General features: G+C 42.8%; 1 protein-coding gene across 1 annotated transcript in view; it reads right to left on the bottom strand.

Moving 5' to 3' along the window:
- Positions 1 to 10,496, bottom strand: part of RASA1 (RAS p21 protein activator 1) — a 53,455-nt gene extending 42,959 nt beyond the window's left edge. The window contains exon 1 of the mRNA XM_072360294.1: positions 9,840 to 10,496. Within this exon, the coding sequence (XP_072216395.1) occupies positions 9,840 to 10,222 (383 nt within the window). The 5' untranslated portion in view covers positions 10,223 to 10,496. The remainder of the gene's footprint in view (positions 1 to 9,839) is intronic.
- Between the last annotated feature and the right edge of the window lie 1,966 nt (positions 10,497 to 12,462).

The raw sequence follows: 12,462 nt of genomic DNA, 5'->3' as shown, positions 1-12,462 counted from the left end.
TTAGTAATAAACAATGGCAGACTTGACACTCAAATCCACTGTTTAAGTCTCCTTTCAGATTTGCCAGTCCCTCAGTTTGAAGCACATTCTTAGTGCTACCATTTTCATCCTGATGCTGCTTCGTAACACCTTATCCTCTGTCTGTCAGATTCATAAAGCTGCACTCTATGTAAAGCTGCACTACTTCCTTTATGTATACTATTTGCAAAGATTAAGCAGTTTCACTTGTATCTTTATAAATTCACTGCTTAATTCTGTCTTGCTAAGTCTATCACTGCATAGTCAGCAGTTTTTGACAGGGTCTTTGTAGTTCTCAGCACTGCAAAAAAACTTCCTGCCTGAGAAAGCTCTACAAACACGGATCATTTGCTACAAGGGCTGCACCTGCAAAATACTGGAAGGAGCAGAAACTAACCTGAAGGTGTTCTTTGTCCAGTGTGAGTGAAATTGGAATGTTCAGTACTACTGTAGGTTAAGTAAGGGTTACGTAAGGATTTTTAATCCCTTTCACATACTCATGCATTTTTGTACAGAGGTAGAATGAAAGTAAACCTGATAAAGAATAAATCTGCGTATATCCTTTTACTGTTCCAAACCTCTTCAGAAACACTTAATAAACCAGCGTCATACTGCACTTGAAGACTAGAAACCAAGCAAAAGACATGAGTCCCACTGTAGGACTTGCACAGGGCCCCAAAAGCCACTAAAACACCTCCAGCAGAGGATATAGCAACTATGAACTTGGGAGGAAAAAAATCTCTGTACATCTTAACACAAAGACTAACCAAGGCTGAAAAAAATGCGGTAGGCTTACATTCAAAAGGCAGTAATTCAAACAATTTCATTAAGACGGGTGAGGTTCTACAAGTTTTAGTATTTTAAGGATAAACAGCATACTTTTATTACAAGAGATGCGACAACAGCACAACAGTAAACAAGGCAATGCAAAGGAGTATTTTCAACCCTACTTAGTACTTATTTTCTAAAAAGAACACTGACTGCTATTTCCTTTTTGGAAAAGCAACTTAAAAACAAATGACATACAGCTAAATACGCTGAAAAACAGCTTGCATTTTCTTAGTAAAATGTCAGTTCAGATGTCAATTCAGGGACTCAGTACAGTTTTTAGCAAGAAGTTTCTCATTAGTAAAAGTTACTCATTTTCACACACTCATTTTCCCATTAGTGCCTTCTGGTCAAGGAAAGGCCTTTTTCTATTTAAACTAAGAGTAATGCTATCACAGAAACAACACCAATATTGTTATGAAAATAAAAAGATATTTTCTGACAACAATTAATCCCTAGGATAACAACATTTTCTGCTGATAACTCCATGAAATGCATCATTAGCTCCTTAACTTTCCTCCTCCCTCCGTGCATCTTATCCTCTCCTGCACCCAATCTTGGACATTCTTCTTGTCTGTTTTATTTTCTGCCAGCTTTGCTCAGTTATCACTAACTGAAACAGAAATTCGCTGCCTCCCAGTGCTTTCACCTCCCAGGCAGCAGTAAAACTCCGGGTTAGAGTCCAAAGGAACCAAGCAGAGCTTTGTGTTCTGTGCTTCATTCTCATCTTGCATGCTAGAATGTTTCCCAGACTCTTGCTCATGGAGAACTGTTGCTCTAAAGAGAAAACCCTGACAGCTCTAGACTTTCAAGCCAGGAACAATGCATAAAGTAAAAGATGTCCAACGCCTCCCCCACACAACACAAATAACAAAGAAATATACTCAACAGCATACAATTCATGCAGCCACTGACCCTAACAGTATGACATCACTAAACTGTGTGAAGCTAAGACAAAACAGAACCTGCTTCTAAAACTGAATTACAGAACAACTACTGCAGAGGCTTTGCTATGTTTTGGAAGAATTAAGGTATTTCCCAGTATATCTTTGAAACAGTAAAAATAACAACATCAAAAAATCTCAGCAGATTCTTAAAATGCACAAAAATCCCTCAAAGAAAAGGTCTAGGGAAAAGGTACTGAGAACTAGCAGTGGTTTGAAAAAGTTAATGTTTGTAACTCGGTGTTCCAGATTAACAAAATATCCAAATATGATATCCTGTAAGGCCTCCACTGTTATTCATTAACAGATGGAGATGCAGAAAATGAACTGATTTACTTTTGCTCTTAAATTTCATACACAGCAGGCTGATGCAGTTCAATATATAAAATAAGCACACAAAACCCAGCAAGCCACAGACTGAATATCCTTTTGTGTGCGTACAACATGTGGGTCAGCATTTATATATATGCTTAATTTTACAGGAAACAGGTGGACTTAAAACAATAATAGGCCAAATATTTTAGGAAAAGAAAAAAAAACAAAAAAACACAAAAAACTTAAATAAATCCTCACAAAATTATATGATTCTTGAGTTGATCTAAGACTGACTAAACCCCCATGGCTTCTTGAAACCACTGCAGGAAAGAAAGCAGTGTACCCTATAAGGGGAAGTTCACAGAAGGAATGGAACCCTTGTACAAGTATCTCCAAGTACCTATGGATGAGAGAAATCATACAAACACCCCTGCTGAGGCAATGACAGTCATCTTTAATAGAAAATCATAGCAAAGCAAATACTCCCATATAGTTGCAAAGTCATCTGCTTGAAATACACACAACTGAAAATATTTCTACATTGGCATGTATATTCCAATCTGAGGAAAGTTTATACTTACTAGCAAAAAAATAGCTATAACTTGAGGATGGTCAAGTACTACTGTTTCAATTCAACATAAATGAAAACCCTAAAAAAATCCAAACAAATTGAAACTTGCAGATGAGAAATCACTTTTTCTTTAGGGGGGAGCTTGATTACTAATGGTAGTTTCACCATACGGGGCAGCTCAGCACTGCCATTCTGCCCTTGTACTCCACAGCTGGATAAAATGAAATGAAAAAGATGCTCGTGCGTTGAGACATGAACAGAGAGACACTCAGCTAATTACCACGACATGCAAAACAGCCTTAACACAGGAAGATTAATATTAATGCAATTTATTGCCTACTGCTAACACACTGCTAACAGGGACAGTGAGAACTAACAGCAAGCTAAACAGACCTTCCTCCTACTCAACCACTTCTACCTCCTCTCACTGGGCAGCAGATGGGAAGAGGCAATGGAATGGGGGCTGCAGTCAGCCTATAGTGTTTCATTTTTGCCTGTCCTCCATGGTCAATCTGCCCTTGTCCTTATATTCCTCCCCCTCTAAAATGTGCCTGGAGCTTTCGTGTTTATTTACCAACAGTGGTTTCTATGCAGCTTTTAAAGTACACCTATTAAAGAAATAAAAAGATAACTTAAAAGTTAAAGTTATATATGACAAGCAAACTGATTAAATAACTAACAGCACTACTAATTATCCTAGAATTTATTTAAAAAACAAACTCCTGAGTTTTTGCACTAGAAATTAGATTTGTATACACAAAATAAAAATTAAAAAAAAAATAAAATGAAATAAAAATGAAATATTCTATTTGTTTTCCTAAGGATACCTTGTACTTTAAAGCCTTTGCTATTAGCTGATGTCACTGAGGTGATTCCAGAGTACTTCAAGCAGAGAGGTCTTATAACAGTCATCTTCAACTCTATAATCAGCACATTTACATAGAATCATAGAATCATTTAGATCATCATTATGAAATGACTACTGGGGATTGCCTGCCTGTCCTTCCACCCAGTTCTTCAAGCAGATGAGATATAGCAGGCTGCTCAGAGCCAAAGTCAGAGACAGAGACTTAGTAATCTCTGAAGGCAGCCTGCTGCAGTGTTCTCACTAACACCAAAGTTAAACAAACAAACAAAACCATCTTGTTTTCTGTATTCAAGTGTAATTTCAAGTTTTTCAATTTTTTTTTTTTTTTTTTTTTTTTTTTTCCTACAACCTTCTGTTCTATCACTAGGCAGCAAGGAAGAGAGCTTCACTCTCTTTGCTCCCTCCCATCATGTGTAAGATGGGAAAGATCCGCTTGAGTTTCTTCTTCAGGCAAAACAGTCCAAGCCATTACGTTGGTGGTCCCACACTGGACTTGCTCCTTTAAGTCTGTGTTTCCCCTCTACAGGGAGCCCAGCACAGCACCATATTTGCCTCAGCAACACTGAGCAGAGGCAAACTGTCCTCATAAAGGAGCTTCTCATTTCCTCTGCTGAACTTCAACAGGTCCCATACCGCTTCAGCTCACCCACCAGCTGCATCAACCTTATGGTTTTGTCATTGTTTGTGAACTTTCTGAGGGTGCACTCTGTCCCATCACAGCAGCCAATAACCACATTGTTAACAGAATGGGCTCTGTGGTACAACCTGGGGAACATCTGCCTCCAACTTAATTTCACGTCACTGACCACCGAGCCCCTTTTGTCCAACATCCACGTTGGCTCTTCAATCCACTGTACTTCTACTTACCTAACCTGTATGCTGTTAACCTATTTGCTATATGCTATATATACATATATACGGTAATAAAAGCAGTCCTAAAGATAAGGTCAACAAATATCCACTAATTCTCCCGCATGTACCAAGCCAAGTACCTCACTATAGAAGGCGATCTGGTTGGTTAAGTTTAATATTCATCTCAGAAACCCATGCTGACCACTATCCCTTACCTTCAACACATTTCACAACATAAAGACAAGTGAAAACAAACTTTTCTTCTATTCTAGATGGATAGAGCAGATGTTTTACGTAAAAGGTAGAGAATAGTAAAGGCTGTATGCACACGTATAAAACAAGAAAACAGGAGAGGGAACATAAGCATTTGAATGACACTAACATTTCATTGGTGCTGACCATAATTTGGAGAAAGGCAGAGGAAGACAGAATTGTTCCAGTGGGATACTTCTATGAAGCACAGGGACCATGTAAAAACATAATGCCTCCTACACTGCTCACTAGTGAGATAAATTCCAAGATTTCTTGGTTTAGTTTTATTAAAGGACTAAGAAAGATATGGGATAAAGCTAAAAACTAATGCAGGAGCGTGGAAACAATAGACAGGATCCACATATGAAGAGACCCACACCCACACTGGAAAATTTGTGCTTCTCCCCACTGCCCCTCTACAAAACATCAAAACAAGGAAGGGTGAAGGAACATTGCATAGTATTGTGTTCCTTAATAGGACAGGCCAGCAAAGTCAGTCAGTCCCACACTGATATTCTGGAATTTGATATATGACAAAACACAAGCCTAATGAAGCATAAGGAGAACAAGAGAACATTCGATCTATAGATGAAGTGACACCATCTGATACTAAGTAGAAATACTAGAAATACTGAAAATTCCTTATCAACACAGCATCAAATGCTGTTCTACTTTTGTTTCTCTACATCTAAAGCTCACTTTTACATACATACCTATCACATCAGTTTACTTACCACTTTGCTTCCTTCATACGGTTATGTGCAATTTTGCTCTGCTGCTCTTAACCACACATTGAAGCCATATTAAACCGTAACTAAAACTAGACTTCTTCGAGCTTATTTTGTAAGCAACCAAGTCAGTACACTAATCAGCCACTTCAGATAATTAATTCCTTTATCAATTCCTGCTCCCCATAGGAAGTAGAAACCTCAGTTTTTCGAAAGAGGGAAATTTAGCCACTAACTACATTAAGACTAAACAGAAATGGAACCTTGTGCACTAAAGTCAACTTACATCCCATCTCATTTTTAATGTGTTCACAGAATCAAACTAAATATGCCAACATTATTTCCCCTTTAGTTTTCACAGCAACAGATTTATTCATTGGCATGGAAAATAATCCTCAACAACTATTCCAGAAAAAAAACAACACACACACACACAAAACAATACAAAAAAAAAAAAAAAAAAAAAAAAAAAAGCCCAAAAAACCCTAAATTACTTTCTATTCATACTGGTTACCCAAATAAACAAATGTTGCACAGCTCTGGACTTGCCACCTTTGCAAGGCTTACCTGAAGAACATTTGGACATAAAAATATTATTTCCTGCAATCCTTGCTTGTTTCCCTACCCATCTCTCTATTTTCAGCCTTATCTCACTAATATATTGAACAGAGTGTGACCAAAAATATATCTACTTTGGGTAAGCTTTTTTTTTTTAAAACCAGATAGTATTTTGACAGACAGTTCCGTTCTGTAACAGTCAGCTTTCAATTTCAACTGACTGCCACTTAAAACTGCTAATCATTGCTTAAAAAAAATCATCATATGAAACTACAAATTTTGATGAAATACCCAGCAACTGTTTCTGCTGCCTTAATAGAACAAAGGCATCCCAAATTATCCCGACGACTAAGATTTTTAGTCAAAACATCTCACCTATCTCAAGTATTACCGATTTATTACTAAGTTAGGTAACGCTCGCTAATGATGAAGGCAATTCCCTTACAATATTTCAGACCTCCATCAACCTGCCAGTCGTTGTTTGGCAGATGAGGAAAAAAGCAGAGAAAATCCGAGAACGAAACAACATAGAATTGCGCGTTTTATTCTTTAGCATCCTGTGCTTCCCACCCAGTATTAAACTACAAAATAAATACACATTCGCTACACTCCAGACTAATGGAAAACTACACACACTTGAATGATGAACAGACAAGTCCTGAGTCAACTTCACTCAGTATGAAAGAAGATGAATAGCAACACTACTTGGAAATTTTGAGCTTTTGGTTGCAGAGAACCTGTTAAATGCCGACAGTGTCCTTCTAATGAAACAAAACCCAGGAAAATGTATTAAGACATGACATGTTCCCCTTTTCCTTAGGCACATGGAAAAGAAGAAATTAAGTGTACTTATTAGATGCTTGCTATCAAAGATGAATATATCCTGACTACTCTAAGCAAACTATAGTTACAACATCCTGATGGGAAGCACAGAATTTGCACTTGTTTGACTTCCCATCTCTTTGGGTTAGCTACTGTGAAAATCTGCATGTCAGGTACACTTTAAGAACTCACTCATACCAAAAAGTCTATCTTCTATAACATCTTTGTGGTCTCAAAATCGTAAACTGACAATTCACACAGATTCATTTTATTTATTTATTTATTTATTAAATTTGCAAAGCAAATCATCACACAAAAAGGTCATAAAGTTGTGCTTCAGTTTTTACAAAAAGCTTTGTTTAATTTCATGCATGCAAGTCCAACTTCAGACTGGAGCACAAAGTAGGAAATACCAGCAGCAGCTTTTACCAGATTTATTTTTTTTTTTAATTTTTAAAATTATTTTTATTTTTTGTATAGAGTCAGTAACCAACAATTCAGTAAATCCTGAAATGTGATGCATGCCAAGGGAAGGCAAAGAGGCCCACTGAGTTTTACTGTTATGAAATAAAATCTCTTTTTGTTCTCGTACAAGACATAATGTCACATAAAGCAAAGCCAAATGCAAAGAGCACTTCCAGTTTTCAGAGGTGCATACGTTATTTATAAGCAAATAAGGCAAAGAAACAAAACAAAGTCACAGAATTATCCATCGAGCCGATCATGTATGCCTCCCATAAAAACTGAATGAATTAGGAGGAAGTGGGAAAGGGTGGAGCTGGCAGTCACATTTAAACAAATGGAACAGCAGTTTTGTAGTCATATCCAACTGGACAAATTTAATCTTAACTATAAATTCAATTATTATTCCTAAAGAATTATAGCAAACCTTTTATATAAAGAATTATAGCAAACCTTTCCCTGTATAAGATTATAGATAATATTGATCTTTGTTTTGGTAATAATTCAGGAGTTTAATTCCATAGAAGCAGATGGTACGTCTACAAAGAAAGGGCCCTTCCAAAACAAAACAGCAGGACTGAGAGGATGCGATTTACTATCAGCATATGGCCAATTTGAATGACTTAAATAAGAATGATGAAAACTGACACCATAGAGGAGTGGAGTGAGAGAGAAGCGTGGTTCTATTCAATCAATTTTTTATTAAAAAGTCACACTCCAAGGGTTATGTGATGAAGAAAAAGCTGTTAAGAACACGGTGTTAGGAGGTACGTGTAAATTCTCCAAAATACTTGATTTGTTGTGAAGGATTCTCTTTTGTGAAGAAAGCTCAGCTCAGAGTTATGCCCTCCTTCCACAAAGACTCCTGTCTCCCTTTTGTCTGAGTAAGGTACTGTTAACCAGAGCAAATTAGGGCCTGTACAGCCTTCCCCTCAGCACACACTTGTCAAAACACTTAAAGACAGACATCACTCCAGCACTCCAGTCACAGGACAATGCTCTGACAGCAAATCCCACTCCCATTTGCATACGTCCATATTGCATATTTAGGACCAAACAGGTGGTCATTTGTAACCCATCACCCCATTTCCTAAAGGTACTTGCAAAAAAGACTACTCTCTCTCTGACTAATATGACTGGGTCTAATGGAAAAAGCAGTCCGATCTTTTTTCAGAGAGAAAAATCAGAAGCACAGAATTGTCTGCTCCAGTGATTTGACAACTCTGAAGAAGCAATTTCACATTCGTGTGCCTCTATTTCCCTCCTGATCCTTTGTCAGAACAGCCTGATCATATTTCCAGCTCATTAGTGACGCCAGTCAAACACTGTTCAAACACTGTCTGCACAAAACAAGGTCTCACGTTAGCAAACTTCTACAGAAAGTCAAGAAATCAGGAGATTACAGGGAAGACTGTCAAAGTGAGAGACATGAATTTAAAAGGGATTCATAACAGTACATCTTTATGTCCTCCTGATGACTTTAATGATTCCTGAAATCATGGAAATACGTGAATAGTGCAGAAGTCTCTAGGAGTGGTGTTGGGAAAGAATGTAACAAAGAACCCAAATTCAGATGGGTCTTCAGGTCGCCTTTCTGATCCACGCCTTGAAAATATCTGCCAACACTCATGGTTTCACAGAATGAGACTCCTTAAGGTTGGAAAAGCCCACTATGAACATCTAGACCAATTGTTTCAGTACCTTGAAACCTTACGTTAGCTGCTATCCTCAAGAAACTTCAGGAACAATGTTTCTAGACACTATTTGGTGCAACCAATGGAGCTTCGGAAGCAACTTCTTTTTTTAAATAACCAGGCACCCTCTCAGAGAACTGTTTTCTGTACTAAAACAGGGCTTGCAGTGCTTTACACAAACCTGCAGACTTCCTACACTTCAATCCAAAGGCTGTGCATGGAGTTCTTATTAATTACACAAACTCCGCACGGCATTATCTGATCTTAACACTTTTCACACGATATAAATTGTGTGAAATCTGCTCAGAGTGCAAAATTCTGTTACCAGCACCGCAGGACTTCCCTTCACCTTAAGACAGAAATAACAGAATGAGATCCAACAGGAGGTTTGCAAGATTTTATTTTTCACCTCTGCCTCCTGCCTACATGCAGACTAACTAAAAACAGCCTTGCTTTAAACTGGCTGAGCAGCAAAGTCAGGCGCTATTCTGTAAGAACTGCCCGCCCACTATTTTAAAGTAGAAGAAGAATTCTACTCATTTCAAAGCTGCGTTCCAGAGTGAGCAAACCTCATCCTCCCTACTCCACGAAGGCAAACACGTGCGTGCAACCTTTGTGATATTGTTGTACGAAATAAGAAAAGGTTGGGGTGTTTTTTGCGCTGTTGTTATTTTTGTGCTTTTTTTTAAGGTATAAACAATGGAACGCAAAAGGATGGCACGAGGGGAAGCAGCGCTTTGTACAACGGCAGCTCTCCGCCTGTTACAAAGTTACCGACGTAGTCCGAGGCTGTCCGGGAGGCGCCCCCGGGCCTCCCCCCGCCGCACGGACACGCGGCGCTGCGCGGAGCCGCGCTCTTCCTGCGCTTCAGGAGCGGAACCGAGGGGGGTGGGGGGGCGCGGTTCGGCGGAGGGGCGCGGTACTTACTGGTTGGTGGGGGGCGCGTTCAGCGGGATGGCCACCTCCTCCTCCTCGTACTCCGGCCCGTCCAGCGAGTCGCCCTCGTCCACGGCCGCCAGCCCGCCGGCCGGGGGTAGGGGCGGCGGCGGCGGCGGCAGCGGGGGGAAGGCGGCGGTGCCCGGCTCGCTGGGCGGCGGCGGGGCTCCCGTCGAGCCGAGCGCCAGCAGCCCGAGCGCCGAGCACAGAGCCGGGCCGGCGCCCGGGCTGTCCCCGCCGGAACCGGAGCCGGGCGCGAACGGGCCCTGGGGCCCCGGCGCTTTGCCGCGGCAGTGCCCCGGCTCGGCGGCGGCCGCCGTCCCGGCCGAGGTAACCGAACCGCCGTCCTCAGCTCCGGCCTCGGCCGCCATCATGTTGAGCCTCGCCCCCCCCTCCCCTCCGCCGCTCGCCCTCCCGCCCGCAGCCGCCGCCGCACGCCGGGGAGGTGGCGACAAAGGGGCCCCGGCCCGCCCCGCCCCGGCGGGGAGCGGAGCCGGGACGAGGGCAAAACTCTCCCGGCGGAGACGGGCCGCGAACAATACCCGGCTGGGCGGGGGCTGCGCGCTCACGGCGGCTCCGCAGGGCCCCGGCGCGGCTGCCTCGGCCCCGCCGGCCGCCAGGGGAGCGGCTCCGCCGCCCCGCGCGCTCTCCCCGCCCCCGCGTGCCCGCGAGTTGGGCTGGGGGGGGGGGGGAGCGAGGAAAGGAGGGAGGCGGTGGGACGGGTCGCGCATGCGCGCCTCTCCCCCGCCCCATCCCTACGGGCGCGTGCGCGGAGCCGGGCGTGTAAAGGAGGGGGAGCGTCGGCACCGCGTGGGAGAGGAAAATGCGGGTTAGGAGCGGCCGGGCGGCCCGCCCCGCGCTGATGTGGTGCGGAGGGGCGGCGGTTCGTGCGCCCGGCCGCCGACCTGCCTTTGGAAGGGAAAAATTAGAAGAAAGAATGGGAAATAAAAGCGAGGAGAGGCGGCAGGTGGCGCGGGGGCACGGCGGGGAAGGGAAGCGGCCTCGGGGACGGCGCGATCGGGGCGTCCTGAGCTCGTGCTTTGTGTTTCACCGCTAGCAAGGCGCCCGCCGCCCTGCGCCTCCGCTGTGTGTGCTGCGGGTGGGAAAGCAGCTCATCTTTAGGCGCTGTGTGACCGACATTGCCGGGCGTTACCGTCTCCATTACCGCGGAGATACTTTTCTGATCCTTCTTTTTTTTCCTTCCCCTGTAATAAAAGAGCTGACAAATAGCAGCACGTTGACACTTGCACGCCGCTCAAAAGTTCTCAGGAGGCATCTAAACATTCAGGTTTTCAAAGCCTCGTGTTACCAAAAGAATTAAGTGAATTTCTCCCGAGGCCACTAAAACAAACTCCTACTCGCACTTCCACCGCCCTGCAGCCAACCTCCTTTTATCTACTGAAGCGAACCCTCGTATCTTGCCTTCCGAAGGCAGGATCTGCTTCCAGATCCTGCAACGCCGCAAGTACCCGTGGGACTCTGCTGGGCTCGTGCCCGGCGTCAGAGCAGAGGCTGGCTGCTCACGGAATGGCAGCACGTTCATACCCCGCCGTTCTGTTAAAGAAATTACAGCCTCAACTGCCATCTCTTAGGGTCTTGGTTTCCACGTTGCCATATTTCAATCGGATATGTAATTCCAAGCTGTCTTGCAGCCCGCTGGCTCCGTGGGTTTCTGTTTATTGCGGTTTGCTTTCTCCTACAGGTTTTTAAATAAAATGATTTTAGCACAGTTTTGTTGTAAAAGTGATATTCCTAAACATAGAGCTGCAGTGTAAATATTTATGATTGCTTCGACGAAGCAGGCTTTTCTAAGTGACTTCAAGGGCGACAGCATGTGTATATGAGCATGGAGACCAGAGGCATCTGCACTCAGAACTTCCTGTAGGACTGGAGTGATGTAACTGCAGCACTCCTTCAAGAGATTTAATCTGGGTAGAGCAGTTCTAAATGTAGCAAGGATTCCACAGAAAGGTAATTTCTTGTGAGATCGGCAGAGTTGTTTCACCCCTGCCCCAGACACACTGCTTCATTCCACTGAGCCAGCAAAGTCATCTGCCCCAGGTTACTTGCATTTCCTCTTTTTTAAGGCTTTCAAGTTGAATTCCAGGCTTTGATGGGGCTTTATTTAAAGAAATATGTTTGGGCGAAGGACGAGTGTAACAACACTTTCCTTAATACTTGTAGATTTACAGTTCTTCTTTAACAAAAGCTTAGGTATAAGTGTCATAGTATAGTTCCTTCTTCATCCCTACTGTAGGTGGTGTTGGGTTAGGTTTCCCGAGGTAGGTATTTGCATATGGCCCAGTGCAGGTTTGCAGGATGGCAAATCTGAGAATATATACAGTTTAGTTCTTTGCCAGCTGTTGGGTGTGGAGTCTCTGAGTCTTGGTCTACTTTCAAATATTAGAATTGCAGTAATAGAGTTTTTCTGTTCTAATTTAAAGGCCAATCAGAAGGAGTTCCAATACTGACTCTTACACATTGTTGCACATGATAATGCTGCCATTTCTTATGGGCAATATTTTCTGACAGTACCACCAAACCTCCTTTGAAAAGCGTGAACCACTGGGACTTATATGATAGTATGCACCACAGCGATGGTGGCAGTGGTAAC

This window comes from Excalfactoria chinensis, chromosome Z, assembly GCF_039878825.1.
Source record: "Excalfactoria chinensis isolate bCotChi1 chromosome Z, bCotChi1.hap2, whole genome shotgun sequence".
In the NCBI taxonomy this organism is placed as follows: Eukaryota; Metazoa; Chordata; class Aves; order Galliformes; family Phasianidae; genus Excalfactoria; species Excalfactoria chinensis.
Note: the sequence above shows the minus strand (reverse complement) of the source record. Positions and strands in the feature narration are given on the sequence as shown.